The sequence below is a fragment of the Trichechus manatus genome, unplaced genomic scaffold, assembly GCF_000243295.1.
Source record: "Trichechus manatus latirostris isolate Lorelei unplaced genomic scaffold, TriManLat1.0 scaffold00089, whole genome shotgun sequence".
Classification (NCBI taxonomy): domain Eukaryota; kingdom Metazoa; phylum Chordata; class Mammalia; order Sirenia; family Trichechidae; genus Trichechus; species Trichechus manatus.
Window position 1 is genome coordinate 689448 of NW_004444025.1, and position 15846 is coordinate 705293.

Consider the following 15846-nt stretch of genomic DNA (forward strand, 5'->3'; position numbering starts at 1 on the left):
GCTGTGTCCCAAAGGTTTTGGTATGATGTGTTTTCATTCTCATTTGATTCTAGGAATTTTTTGATTCCATCTCTGATTTCTTCTATTACCCAGTGATGTGCAAGCAGGGTATTATTCAGTTTCCATGTAGTTGAGTTTTTTTCCTTGCTCTCTCTATTGTTAATTTCTACCTTGATGACATTGCGGTCAGAGAAGATACTTCGAATTATCTCAACGTTTTGGATCTTGTTGAGGATTGCTCTGTGGCCTAAGATGTGGTCTATTCTAGAGAATGTTCCAACACATGGAGAGTATTTAATAGCAAACTATTTAAGAAGTTATTAGGTGCATTTCACCACTTATTTTTACACACAAATATAATGATCAGTTTATTTCAATTCATCATTGTGTACCTTTTTTTTCCAAAGAAAGATTTTAGGCAAATTAGAAAAATGACTATAATCATTAATATAAGATAGGTAATAAGATTAAAAAAAAAAGATAAAAGAGAAACAAGAGTGATATATACAGAAGCATGTCAGTGAAGAGTGTCAATATAACTTATAGACTGGACCATAAAATCCAGCTCTCAATTTTGAGGGAGCCAAAGCCAAAAGGAATGAAACGATGTAATTTTCATTGACAAAAAGTTTCTTTGGTACCTAAATTTGAGAAGAAATTTTTTTAAAGAAAAGTTAAAATGCAGCCCCTGGATGGTGGTGAAGCACTGAACTACCAGCCAAAATGGTGGTTTGAACCCATCCAGAGGCAACTTGGAAGACAGGCCTGGCGATCTGCTTCTGAAAGGTCACAGCCTTGAAAACCTTATGGAGCAGTTCTACTCTGCACGCATGGAGTTGCCATGAGTTGGAATCAATTCCCACTCAGTTTACTTTGTTAAACTCATTGGCACTCAAAATAATACTAGGTAGTTAGATTAATGATAATATTCAAGGATAATATTACGTGTGGGTGGGGTTGAATAATATTTATAAAGAACTTTTTAGCATTGTGGAATAAAAAAATTGCACAATGTCCACTTGTCTTTATCTTGGGAAGAATTTAGTAGGTGGGCGTGTGTATATGTGTGTGTTAAGTATGTAGATGTGTATATATATCTCAAACATAATGATTGTGAGCATGGTACAGGACTAGGCAGTGTTTTGTTCTGTTGTACATAGGGTTGCTACGAGTCGGAACCAACTCGATGACATCTAACAGCAACAACAACAACATATATATCTGTATATATATGTAATATAATGTGTACATACACACACACACACACATACACGGTATATAATATACACAATACGTAATATTTCCCCAACTTTCTCACTTTAAATTGATTGACTAACAGCAACAATGGTGTTTATGTAGATTTTCCTTATTTATTAAGTCCATATCATAAATATTCTAGGCAGTTGTATGTCTTCTATTTTTGGTGATATCTGTTGTTGTTAGGTGCCGTCCAGTCAGTTCCAACTCACAGCAGCCCTATGTGCAACAGACCAAAACACTGCCCAGTCCTGTGCCATCCTCACAATAATTGTCATGCTTGAGCTCATTGTTTAAGCCACTGTGTCAGTCCATCTCGTTGAGGGTCTTCCTCTTTTTTGCTGACCCCCCTACTTTACCAAGCATGATGTCATTCTCCAGGGACTGGTCCCTCCTGACAACATGTCCAAAGTACTTGAGAGGAAGTCTAACCATCCTTGCTTCTAAGGAGCATTCTGGCTGGACTTTTTCCAAGACAGATTTGTTCATTCTTCTGGCAGTCCATGGTATATTCAGTATTCTTTGCCAACACCATAACTCAAAGGCATCAGTTCTTTTTCGGTCCCGCTTATTCATTGTCCAGCTTTTGCATGTATATGAGGTGACTGAAAATACCATGGCTTGGGTTCTGGCACCTTAGTCCTCAAAGTGACATCCTTGCTTTCCAACACTTTAAAGAGGTCTTTTGCAGCAGATCTTCCCAATGCAATAAATACATCGTCTGATTTCTTGACTGCTACTTCCACACGTGTTGATTGTGGATCCAAGTAAAATGAAATCCTTAACAACTTTAATCTTTCTCTCCATTCATCATGATGCTGCTTATTGGTCCAGTTGTGAGATTATATCTAACAAAACTGATAATCTCTCACTATAAAAGAAACCATTATTGAGATGTGCAATGTCAACTCATCTTTTTCCTTTCTCTTCTCTCCTCTTTCCCCATATATTCTCAAAGAGAATATTTATCCCCAGCATCAGGCTTCCAGAGCTTTCAGTTTCGTCTACTAGAAAACAAGATAGGTGTTCTTCAGAGTATGAGAGTCCCTTACAACAGAAGACATTATCGTGATAACTTCAAAGAAGAAGATAATGAACTTCTACTTAAGTCTGAGCAGGAAAAATCACTTCTGCAACTAGTGGAGGTACATGCTCAAATCCTCTTGATAAAGTTAACTCAATGCATCTTGTTAATTCAACTTTTGCTAGAGTATATTTTTAAAATTCGTATCAAAGTTGCATCACTTGCGTCACGAAGAAGAGAAATAATTTTTTAAAAATACTTAAACTGACAAATTTAATTTATTGAAAGATTTAGAATATTAAGAAAAAATATTAAGGACCCTTTTAAGAACATCAGAAATCTGTATATAATTAATTGTAGGTAAATATTTTAATAATGTCCCCATCTAATTAAAGCAATATTTTTAAACATCTCTACTAAGCAACTTTATTTAGCTGATTATACACTGAATGTGGTTAATTATTTAGTACCTTGTATTTCTCGCAAATATGCCATAATTGAAAATTGCCCCCTGCTTGGTGTGTTTGTTAATGGAACTAAATCCCTAACAGTAGACTCTTCAGGGGTGTTTCCCCTTTGTGATTCCCTGTAGGTGTGTAAATTGTCTTGTGGAATTATCCATTTGTTTCTTCCAAGTAAATTTATAAATTAAAAGTGTATGGTTTTGATTTCCTTTACAAGGCTTTTTCCTTTGCAAATTAAACTTTTCTTCTGGTGAATTAAACTCTGCTCATTAATCCCCTGGGTATTATAAATGTGGATTTTGGTTAATGTCTTATATATAATGTTGTATAAGGACTTATAAAGATAGGGAGAGAAAGACTCACAAAGCTAATTTAGAAACAAATAATAGGTTAAATGGGAACTCAGAGAGATGCATGAATTGAGGTCTATTTCAAGATTAAAAAGTCTTGTGGGATCTTAAAATAATTTTGTGGGCAGTTGATGTCAAACTTCCTAATTACACAATATCCTTGCATTTAGAAGAAGTCATACATTATATATGCTGTAATTCTTTCAGTTACTAAAACATATTTTGAGAAGATAAACCAGAAGGCCTGTTTAAAGCAATGTCTAGATGTCTTTGTAGACTTATAAAACAAATTTGAGATTCCTGTAAACATGTATTTTTTAAGAAATAAAGAGTAAATATTATTAATCATGATTGCCCTAAAAATTTGGAAAATGAAATATGATCAATTGCTATTTCATAAATGAAAAAATTGAAGTGAAAAAGAAATATTTACAAATAAAACCTTAAGACATATGCTTTTCAAAACTATAAAGATTTACTGGTTCAAGTTCCTATATTTTAGTTATAATGTGTTTTACATATTTTATATATTATCATATATTCACCTAAAAATAATATTTACTTAAGGCATGGCTGGAAAGAACACCAGGTTTAGAACCACATGGATTTAACTTCTGGGGAAAACTTGAAAAAAATATTATCAAAGGCCTGGAAGACGAATTCACAAGGATTCAGGTATTTTTGATGTATGAGTAAATATACATCTACTACAGAAGAAGTAGTGGGAATTTTATTTTAATCATTCTTCACTTTTCTCTTAACTTTTCGTTTTTCTTACATTCTTTTTCTTTATAGATGTATCATCTTGGAATGTGTTGCATGATTAACTTGATTCTATTTATGTGCAAGAAAAATGATACTAAATGAAGGAGTTAAATTAAGGTTTTGTCTGGAATAAATAGCTGAGATTAATTAAAAAAATTTCCATTTCTATGGAAAATTCTACATTATAACCAATTTTAGGAAGGAACGGGCACATAAAGGACCAGTGAAACAAATAATTAGCCGTATAGTTTTTCCTTCATTTTTGTATATTTATTGGCTCCTTCCTATTAGCTCTCTGACAATGTAAGTTTCTCCCATTTAAAAAAATATTATTGATTCCTCGGTTTCAAGCCTATCTCTCACCTTCTCTTCACTACTAAAACTTGTGAAAGAATTGTTTATAATTTATAAATTGAGAGGCTGTATAAGGTAGCGCTTAAAGCATGAACTTTGAAGTCACACTGCATGGGTTCAAATTCCACCTCTACTTCTTAACAGTTGTGTAACATTGAGCAAGTTACTTAACCTCTCTTTGCCTTACTTTTATCATTGGTCAAGTAGAAAATAAGAGTATCTTATTTATAGTACGGAGGCCTGGTGGCACAGTGGTTATGCACTGGATTGCTAACAAAAAGGCAGGTGGTTGGAACCCACCAGCTGCTCTGCAGAAGAAACAAGTGACAGTCTGCAGTCTGCTTCCATAAAGATTTACAGCCTTGAGGCGGAGCCAACATGGCACTATAGACAGAAGCATCATGCTGTCCTTCTGTAGCAAAGACCTGAAAAACTAAGTAAAACAGATACAAATGACAATCTTGGAAACTTGAGCACCAAATAAAGGAATAAAGAACTCGATCAAGCACCAAAAGGAATAAGAAACTGACAGAACAGAGAACAAGGGGAGCTACAGAGTGGAAGTCCCCTACCAGCTAATGTGGCACAAATTCGCCATCTTGGACTACAGCCACCAAAGAACGCAAGCAGGGAGTATGGGAAGGCAACTTCGTGGAGCTCCCAACAGGAGACAGAGCACCTGGTAACCAGAAATACACACTTTCCCACCCCGTACCTTTCTTCCCTGTAGGAGGCCTCCACCAATTTCCAGCAGGCCATGGTTGCTCTGCTGGAGAGATACCAGCTCACCGCCACCTGGATTTGCCATCTTGGACCTCAGCCACCATGGACTGCAGACAGGGAGTACAGAAAGGCAACTCCATGGAGCTCCCAGCAAGAGACAGAGCACGCAGTAACCAGGGATACATGCTTTCCTATCCCCTAGCTTTCTTCCCCCTATGTGATCTCCACAGCTTTCCAGTGGGCCACGGTCGCTCAGCTGAAAAGACACCAGCTCACTGCCACCAGGGTCTACCCTTCCCCTACTGGCTGGCCTCTTCAGTGCTATTTGTTTGTTTTATTTGCTTGATTTTTTTATTTTTATTTTTTTAATTTTTTCTTGCTTCTCTCTCTCTCTCTCCCTTGCTTTCCTTTCTCCCACCCAGCTAGCCCCGTGTGCCATCCCCACTCATTCTTGATGGGCTATGATTTTTTTGGTTTGTTTATTTTGTTCTTTTTTTTTTTTTCTCTGTTTCTTCTCTCTCTCTCCTTTCCTTTGTCACACCCACCCAGCCCTGTGCACTGCCCCTGCCCCTTCTCCAGGGGCCATGCTGCACCGCTTAGCTGGAGAGTCACTGAGAGCAGCTTCCTCAGGTCTGTGCCACCATCACTGACTGACTCCCTGAGGGCCATTTTATTTATTTATTTATCTTTTGTTTGTTTTTATTTTTTGTTGTTGTTTCTTATCTCTTTCCCTCCCTTCCTTCCTTTCATTTCTCACAATCAACTAACCCATGTGCCACTCCCTCCCCCCGTCTTGATGGGCGGTGCTGTACCATCCAGCTGGAGAGCCTCTGGCACATGGACCTCCCCAGGTCTGTGCCACCCCCACAAGTCAGCTCCTTCAGCACCATATTTTTTAGTTTTCTTTATCCTTACCCTTCTTCCTTTTCCTTCACACTCCCACCTAAGCCCTGAGCTTCCTCCACCCCTTCAGGATAGGATGTGCCGTGCCACCTGGAAAGAGAGGCATCAGCTCATCACCACCTCAATTCTGCCCCGTTCCCAATGGCTGGGTCCTCTACCACCATATTTTGTTGTTGTTTTTTAATTTATTTTATTATTTATTTTGTTTGTTGGTTGGTTGGTTTCTTCCCTCTCTTTCTCCTTTTTCCTTTCTTTTCTTGCCCACCTAGTCCCATGCACTGTCCACGCTCCTTCTTGACAGACTGACCCACACTGCTCAGCTAGGGAGCCACCAACACATGGCCTCACTGGGTCTGCCCCTCCCCACCCACTGAACCACAATTTTATTTACTTCTTTTCTTTTTTCTTTCTTCCTTCATTAGTTTTTGCTTTTTTTTCTCTTTGTTCTTTCACCCACCCACATTTCTCTGCACATCACATCCTCTCCTTTACCTCCTGCCTATCTACACTGTGCTCCCAGCTCCATGCCCCTGAGCAGCACTGATGGGGTCCCCTGGGCCCTGCTCTGCACTGCCACCAGGCCCCACTCCATTGGCCCCAGTTCATGTTGCAAACTATCCATCCTCTCTCCTCCACCCCCACTGGACCTGCCCTGCTGCACCACAGCTAAGTGAATGGCCCTGCCCACCTGGAAAAGGTGATGAGAAGTATCGTGCCCACAGGTGAGCAAGCAACCAAACACAAACAGCCTGCCTGCCCAAACATAATCAAATAAAACAAAAAAGCAGTAGGAAACAAACAAATCTACAATTAATAAACAAAGAAAATAATTACTGAATGTCCCAAAGACAGCAGAGAATATAAAAACAAATTTAAAAAAAAAAAAAAGGGAGAGAATGGCTCCAGAAAGTGACCAAAATAAAACATCAGATGACCTTCTGGTAGAAGAAAAGGCACTGAAACTACTTGAGAGGGAACTCAAAACTCTAATATTCAGGGTTCTCCAAGAGACGAAGGAAAATGCAGACAAAAATAAGGAAAAAAATAGACAAAATCATGGAAAATGCGGACAAAGCAATGGAAGAATTCAGGAAAATAATACAGGAGCATAATGTCAGAATAAATAAACAACTAGAAATCATACAAAAACAGCAATTACAAATCCAAAAGATAAACAACAAGATTTCAGAAATGGACAGTGTGATAAAAGATTTAAGGAGCAGATTAGAAACAATGAATGACAAGATCAGCAAAATTGAAGACAAATCCTTGGATACTACTTTGAGGAAAAATCAGAGAAAAGAATGAAGGAAAAAAGATGAAACCCTGAGAACGATGTGGGATACAATCAAAAGCAAAAATTTGCATGTGATGGGAGTTTGAAAATAGGGGGATAAAAATGGAAAAAACCGAGATGAGCATTGAAGATTTATTGGCAGAAAACTTCCCTAGTATCATGAAAGTAAAAAAGTCAGCCCTCTAAGAAGCTCAACAAACCCCATATTGGATAGACCCCAAAAGAAAAACACCAAGACATATCATAATCACACTTCCTAAAACGAAAGACAGAGAAAGAATCCTGAGAGCAGCTCAAGGAAAACGAAAAGTCTCGTACAAAGGGGAAACAATAAGACTAAGCTCTGATTACTTGGCAGAAACTGTGCAGGGAAGAAGGCAATGGGATAATGTATATAAAATATTTAAAGAAAAAAAATGTCAACCAAGAGTAATATATCCTGAAAAACTCTTGCTCAAATATGATGGTGAAATTAGGACAATTCCAGATAAACAGAAATTAGAGGAATAAGTAAAAACCAAACCAAACTTACAAGAATTATTAAAGGGAGTCCTTTGGTTAGGGAACCAACAACATCAGACAACAACCTGAATCTAGGACATAAGACAGCATCAGCCAGATATCAACATAGATAATGAACTTTCAAGGATAAAACAAAACTAAAAAAATTTACAACACAGAACCAGAGAAGTCAATCTGTAAATGATAACAACGTCAGAACAATAAAAGAGGGAATAAACAGTGTAAGTACAGAACTTTCAAATGGAGAGAAAGTCAAGGAGTTATCAAGTAATAAATGACTCATTTAAACTTAGGAAGATAAGGGTAAATTTCAAGGCAACCACAAAGGAAGTTAACAAACCTACTCATTAAAATAAAGGAGAAAAACATAAAGTTTCAGAAAACACAAAATCCACAAAAATGAAAAACAAACAAAAAATCCACAAACAAAAGGAATTCAGCACAGAAGAGTAAGAGGAATATAGAAAATGTCAGCATCCAAAAAAAAAACCACTACAAAATGATAGCATTAAACTCACACCTATCAATAATCACACTGAATATAAATGGCTTAAATGCACCTATAAAGGGACAAAGAGTGACAGAATGGATAAAAAAACAGGGCCCGTCAGTATGCTGTCTCCAAAAGACACACCTTAGAAACAAAGACATAAATTTACTAAAAATCAAAGGATGGAAAAATATATATATCAAGCAAACAACAACCAAAAAAGAGCAGAAGTGGCAGCACTAATCTCAGATAAAATAGACTTTAAACAAAATCCACCATAAAAGACAAAGAGGGACACTGTGTAATGATTAAAGTGACAATCCATCATGAGGACATAACCATAATAAATATCTACGCACCCAATGACAGGGCTCCATAATACATAAAACAAACTCTAACAGCATTGAGTCTCACAATAATAGTAGGAGACTTCAACACACCACTCTCGGTAAAGGACAGAACATATAGACAGAAAGTCAGTCAAGATACAGAAGATCTAATGGCCACAATCAACAGACTTGACCTTATAGACATATATGGAACACTCCACCCAACAACAGCAAAGTATACATTCTTTTCCAACGCACATGGAACATTCTCCAGAATAGACCACATCATAGGCCATAAAGCAACCCTTAAACATTGAGATAATACAAAGCATCTTCTCTGATCGCAATGCCATAAAAGTAGAAATTAATAACGGGAAGTGCAAGGAAAAAAATCAAATACATGGCAACTGAATAACACCTTGCTTAAAAACCACTGGGTAATAGAAGAAATCAAAGATGGAGTAACAAAATTCCTAGAATCAAACAAAAATGAAAACACATCATACCAAAATCTCTGGGACACAGCAAAGGCACTGCTCAGAAGTCAATTTATAGCAATAGACCCACATATCAAAAAAGAAGAAAGGGACAAAATCAAAACATTAGCTCTTCAACTTAAAGTAATAGAAAGAGAATATCAAAATAAGCCCACCGCCACCAGAAGAAAGGAAACAATAAAGATCAGAGCAGATATAAATGAAATAGAGAATAGAAAAACAATAGAATCAACAAAGCCAAAAGATGGTTCTTTAAAAGGATCAACAAAATCGAAAAACCGCTGGCCAAATTGACTAAAGAAAAATGGTAGAGGATGCAAATAACTCAAATAAGAAATGAACTGGGGGACATTACAACAGACCCAACTGAAATAAAAAGGATCATAACAGAGTATTATGAAAAACTATCCTCTGACAAATTTGAAAGTACAGAGGAAATGAACATATTTCTTGAAACACACTACCTACATAAACTAACACAACTCAGGTTGAAAATCTGAACAGACCCATAACAAGAGAAGAGATTTAAAAGGTAATAAAAAAAACTCCCAACAATAACAACAAAAAACCCTAGCCCAGATGGTTTCACTGAAGAATTCTACCAAGCATTCAGAGAAGAGCTTGCACTGGTACTACTCAAAATATTTCAGAACACAGAAAAGGAAGGGATACTTCCAAATTCATTCCATAAGCCAGCATAACCCTGATACCAAAGCCAGGCAATGACATCACAAAAAAGAGAATTACAGACCAACATCTCTCATGAATATAGACGCAAAAATTCTCAAAAAATTCTAGCCAATAGAACTCAGCATTATGAAAAAACCATGACCAAGTGTGATTCATATCAGATATGCAAGGATGGTTCAACATTAGAAAATTAATATAATCCACTACATAAATAAAAGAAATAAAAGAATCACATGATCATCTCAATCGAAGCAGAAAAGGCATTCAATAAAGTCCCAACACCCATTCCTGATAAAAACTCTCAATAAAATAGGGAGAGAAGGGAAATTCCTCAATGTAATAAAGGGCATCTATACAAAACCAACAGCCAACATCATTCTTAATGGAGAGAGGCTGAAAATATTCCTGTTGAGAACAGGTTGCCTTTATCACCACTCCTAGTTAACATTGCGCTGGAAGTCCTAGCTTGAGCAATAAGGCAAGAAAAAGAAATAAAGTGCATCCAAATTGGTAAAGAAGAGGTAAAACAATCTCTATTTGTGGATAATATGATACTATATGTAACGTACTCAAAGGGTCAACAATAAAACTACTGGAACTAATAGAAAGTTTCAGCAGAGTAGCAGAATACAAGATAAACGTACAAAAATCATTTGGATTCCTATAGATACCTCTACAAAAAGGAGATCAGGAAAGCAATACCATTTATAATAGCCCCTAAAAAATAAAATACTTAGGAATAAATCTAAGCAGGGACGTCAAAGACCTATACAAAGAAAACTACAAACAACTACTGCAAGAAACCAAAGGAGACCTACATAAATGGAAAAACATACCACACCCATGGATAGGCAGACTCAACATTGTGAAAATGTCAATTCTACCCAAAGCAATCTACAAATGCAATGCAATCCTGATCCAAATACCAACAGCATTCTTTAATGAGATGGAGAAACTAATCATTAACTTTATATGGAAAGGAAAGAGGCCCCGGATAAATGAAGCTCTATTGAAGAAAAAGAATAAAATAGGTGGCCTCGCACTACCTGACCTCAGAACCTATTATACAGCTATGGTAGTCAAAACAGCCTCGTACTGGTACAACCACAGACACATTGACCAATGGAACAGAATTGAGAACCCAGATGCAAGTCCATCCACGTATGGTCACCTGATCTTTGACAAAGGCCCAAAGTCCATCAAATGGGGAAAAGACAGTCTTTTTAACAAATGGTGCTGGCAAAACTGGATGTCCGTCTGTAAAAAAAATGAAACAGGACCCATACCTCACACCATACACAAAAACTAATTCAAAATGGATCAAAGACCTAAGTATAAAATCAAAAACTATAAAGATGATAGAGGAAAAAATAGAGTCAATGGTAGAAGCCATAATACGCAGTATAAATAGGATACAAACCATAGCCAACAATATGCAAACACCAGAAGATAAGGTAGATAACTGAGATCTTCTAAAAATTAATCAATTATACTCATCAAAAGAATTCACCAAAAGACTAAAAAGAGAACCTACAGAATGGGAAAAATTTTTGGCTATGACAAATCTGACGAAGGTCTAATCTCTAAAATCTACAGGAAAATCTATCACCTCTACTACAGAAAGACAAAAAAATCCAATTAAAAAATGGGCAAAGGATATGAACAGACACCTCACCAAAGATGACAGTCAGGCAGCTAACAGACACCTGATGAAATGCTCAAGATCATTAGCCATTAGAGAAATGCAAATCAAACCTACAATGAGATAACCATCTCACCCCAACATTACTGGCACGAATCAGAAAAACAGAAAATAACAAATGTTGGAGAGGCTTCAGGTAGCTTGGAACTCTTATACACTGCTGGTGGGAATGGAAAATGGTACAACCATTCTGCAAAATGATATGGCTCTTCCTTTGAAAGCTGGAAATAGAAGTACCATATGATGCAGCAATCCCACTCCTAGGAATATATCCCAGAGAAATGAGAGCCGTCACATGAATAGACATATGCACACCCATGTTCATTGCAGCATTACTCACAATAGTGAAAAGATGGAAACAACCTAAGTGCCCATCAACAGACGAATGGAGAAACAAAGATTAGACGGGCCCATAAAATGAAACAAGACTAAATGGGCACACCAGCTCAGAGGCAAGGATGAGAAGGTAGGACGGGACAGGAAAGCTGGTAACAGGGAACCCAAGGTCAAGAAGAGGAGTGTGTTGACATGGAGGGTTGGCAACCAATGTCACAAAACAATATGTGTATTAATTGTTTAATGAGAAACTAATTTGCTTTGTAAGCTTTCATTTAAAGTATAATAAAAAAATTAAAAAAAAAAAAAGATTTACAGCCTTGGAAACCACATGGGGCAGTTCTTCTCTGTCCTACAGGGTTGCTATGAGTTGGAACCAACTCAATGGCACATAAGAACAACAATCTTTCTTTAATCTACCATCATCACTCATCCTAAACGACCACTGTTTTTCACCTGGACTAAAGTAATAGCCTTTGACTGTTCTATCTTTCTCCCCAATGTGGCTCTATTTCAATTTATTCTTCATGTTGCTGTCTGAGTAATCTTTTCAAGATGCAAATCTGATCACATTTCCTGTTTGCCTAAAACTTTTTGTTGTCTCCCTGTTGATTTTAGGATAAAGATAAGAATCCTTAACATGGTCTACAAGGCCTTTCATGATCTCATGTGGTCCAACCATACTGAACTTCTTCCATTAAACAGCATTTAGTTCTTGAATTTGCTAGGTTCCCACTCACCACCAAGTCCTTTATATGTGTTATTCTTTGGACTTGTAGTGTTCTTCTGTAAGTAACTCCTTCCCATCCTTCAGGTCTCATGAAACACTTCTTCAGGAAAGTATTTTCTGCTCTCCTTCCTACTGTAAATTATTATGGCACTAATACTGCTCCTTTATAACATTTTGCAATTTAATGCTTGCATGATTATTTGATCAATGTTTTATTCCAACTAGATTATAAACTGCGTGAGGCCAGGGGACACAGTTTTTGCTCAGAATTGTATCTCTATCACCTATCAAGACAAATGGCAATAGGCATATATTAAATATTTATTGAACAAATGACCAATTAATTGACAAGACTATGCCACATAGTGTGCTCATTCTGATGAACGGAAGGTAATTGGATTGACCCATTTGCTTCAACTAAATTAATTATTAATTAATTCAAACAAGAATGTCATTAAAGGAATCAATAGATAATGAATGAATTAAAAAAAAGGATGAAGATAATGTAAGAAATTATATTCACAGAATGTAATATTGAATATAGAATTTCAATAGAGTTCATAGTTCTTCTGACTAAGAATCCTTAACTTTTTCTAAGTGGAATTACTTTTTCTCTTTTGTTAAATAATTCTTACCTAAAATTTGATCGCTATTTGCGACTACCTCCAATTTTATCCATCTGAGTCTATTTCTTATGATATTTATAAAAGGAATATTTGAATTTTTTGAATCATTTAAGCTTAGAAGAAAAGATTGAACCAGTGAATGTGTGGGATATGTCTTTTCACAGAATATAATTTGTAATGTAGGATGATATGGTAAGTATTCCAAATACACCCTTTTGGCAACTGGGGATTTCATTTCTCATTGGTAAAATTTCCTAAATAAGAAACTTTTATGGATTGAATTGTGTCCCTCTAAAATGTGTATCAACTTGGCTACACTGTGGTTCCCAGTATTGTGTGGTTGTCCTCTATTTTGTTATCTGATGCAATTTTCCTATGTGTTGTAAATCCTAACATCTATGACATTAATGAGATAGGATTAGAGGCAGTTATGTTAATGAGGCAGGACACAATCTACAGAATTAGTTGTATCTTGAGTCAATCTCTTCTGAGATATAAAAGAGATAATGCAGCAGAGAGAAGAGGGGACCTCTTTATACCAAGAATGACGAACCAGGAGAGGAGTGTGTTCTTTAGATCCAGGGTCTCTGTGTTGAGAAGCTCCTAGACCAGGGGAAGATTGATGACAAGGACCTTCCCTCAGAACCAACAGAGAAAAAAAGCCTTCCCCCAGAGCTGGCACCTTGAATTCGGACTTCTAGCTGCCTAGACTGTGAGAAAATAAATTTCTGTTTATTGAGGACATCCACTTGTGGTATTTCTGTTATAGCAGCACTAGATAACTAAGATTCTTTCTTTTGGGAATTTAATGCAGTATTTTCTCCACAGGCTAGGGAAGAGTCCGAGGAAAAAGAAGAACAAATGGCTGAATTTCAGAAACAAAAAGAGGTGTTACTGTCTTTATTTGATGAGAAACGTCATGAACATCTTCTCAGTAAAGGTCAGTATTTTATTCTAATGACCGTTTCCATGGAATTTATAAACGTGAGATCAAAATATAATTGTAGAAGACTATCAAACCATACTTGGTGGAAATAGAATGAAAATTGATATACTACTCATAGAAAGAAGAATGCTATCTAGGAGAGACTTGGGTTAGGTTTTTATGCTCAGTGTACTTCAAAGACATTAATGAACATTTTTTCATAGTACATGTCAGACATTAGGAATACCAATATAAATTGAACACATTTCTTCTTCAAGTAGTTTATAGCCTAATAGGGACAGACGTGAAAACCAAGATTTGTAATTATAAGTAGAGGTAGGAGAGGGAAGGGATAACTCTACTATAAGGGCAAGGTTGGCTGTGCAGAAGAAATAAGTTTCCCAAGCAAACCAGGAAAAGCACACATTTAAGTTTTCATCATAATTGATACTGTTGTTGTTAGTTGCCGTTGAGTTGATTCTGACTCAGGCAACCCATGTGCTCCAGAGTAAAATTGCTCCAGAGGGTTTTCTTGGCTGTAATCTTAATGGAAGCAGATTGCCAGGACTTTTCTTCCATGGTACCAATGGGTGGGTTGAACTGCAGTCATGCTCAAACTGTGCACTACCTAGAGCTATTATTGTGAATACGAAACTAGTTGATCAATACAATTGGTGCCTTCACTAATTAACTCTTTTCTTTTACCTGTTTTAACTTTTTTTGTTTATCTTATTTGGAACTTGTAAGCTGCTGGAAAACCTTTTTGAAAATAAGCAAAATAGAAATAAAAAATTTGTATAGTACAAGGAACAAGTACAAGACCCAGCAGTCTATGAAACCAGTATTAAAGTCTGTAAACCAAGAGGTTATTGGCCAAGTTTCATTTTTCTGCAATTAGGTGTAAAGGTTTTTATAAGCACACACATATGAAATTTTAGGTAATACTTACGCACTTTGAAGCCAAGTAAACTCTCTCTGAGTGAATTAGAGAAAATGACTTTTCATATGAAGGTTATTCCAAGGGTGTTTTCTACATGATATTTTCCTAAGATAACATTTTAGTGTTCTGAGAATTTAAAGTGGATACAGATATATAGTTTGTTTTCTAAGATGTAATGTTAAAATAATATTATGAATAATATGTTTTCAAATGTAAGTTAAGTGATAACAATTTAAAACTCACAGTTTTCTAAAAATATATAAAGCGTTTAATTATTTATGGTAATGATGCCAAAATTAATATAAGACTGTATTAAATTACCTATTAAACTAAAAGTCACTATGCATTTTGCAGGTGATAGACGGCTGTCATACCGAGCACTTCAGGGGGCATTAATGATATATTTCTACAGGTAAAAGCAAAGCAGAAGAGGAGATGCAAACTAGAAATTGAATGAGTGGACATAGATAATACATGTATAAAGCTTATAAGTTACAATTATAGTTTATTACAGTCACTTAGTTTTAAGAGAAAACAAAATAACTAGTGAGGTTTCATGAGCATTTTTTACTTGTAAATAGCGAGGATATAACTTTATCCCTGTATTGGGTAAAATAACACGAATTAATCAAATATCATTTTATTAAATTCTACAAAGTATTATGTGACAGAGTTTGCTAAAGAGTCAAAGTTTATTCTATCTCAGAAGCTCAGTCAGGAAATGTATTGTCTTTCAACAATATTGTAGGTTTTTCCTGTTTTATAAAATGAAGAAGGATTGGATAAAGAGAAATCACCTTATAAGCTTTTGTTTTATTTTATTTAGTAATTTAATGTAAAATCGCCTTTGCTGTCTAAAGTGTCCACTTACTCCACATGTGTGAAGGTTCCATCCCTACGAATTAAATGCGTAAGCACACTA

General features: G+C 36.1%; 1 protein-coding gene across 1 annotated transcript in view; it reads left to right on the forward strand.

Moving 5' to 3' along the window:
- TDO2 (tryptophan 2,3-dioxygenase) overlaps positions 1 to 15846 on the forward strand; it is a 78970-nt gene that overhangs the window by 55658 nt on the left and 7466 nt on the right. Inside the window, exons 6-9 of the mRNA XM_004382064.2 lie at positions 2216 to 2402; positions 3663 to 3770; positions 13888 to 13999; positions 15279 to 15336. Coding sequence (XP_004382121.1) covers positions 2216 to 2402; positions 3663 to 3770; positions 13888 to 13999; positions 15279 to 15336 — 465 coding nt within the window. The remainder of the gene's footprint in view (positions 1 to 2215; positions 2403 to 3662; positions 3771 to 13887; positions 14000 to 15278; positions 15337 to 15846) is intronic.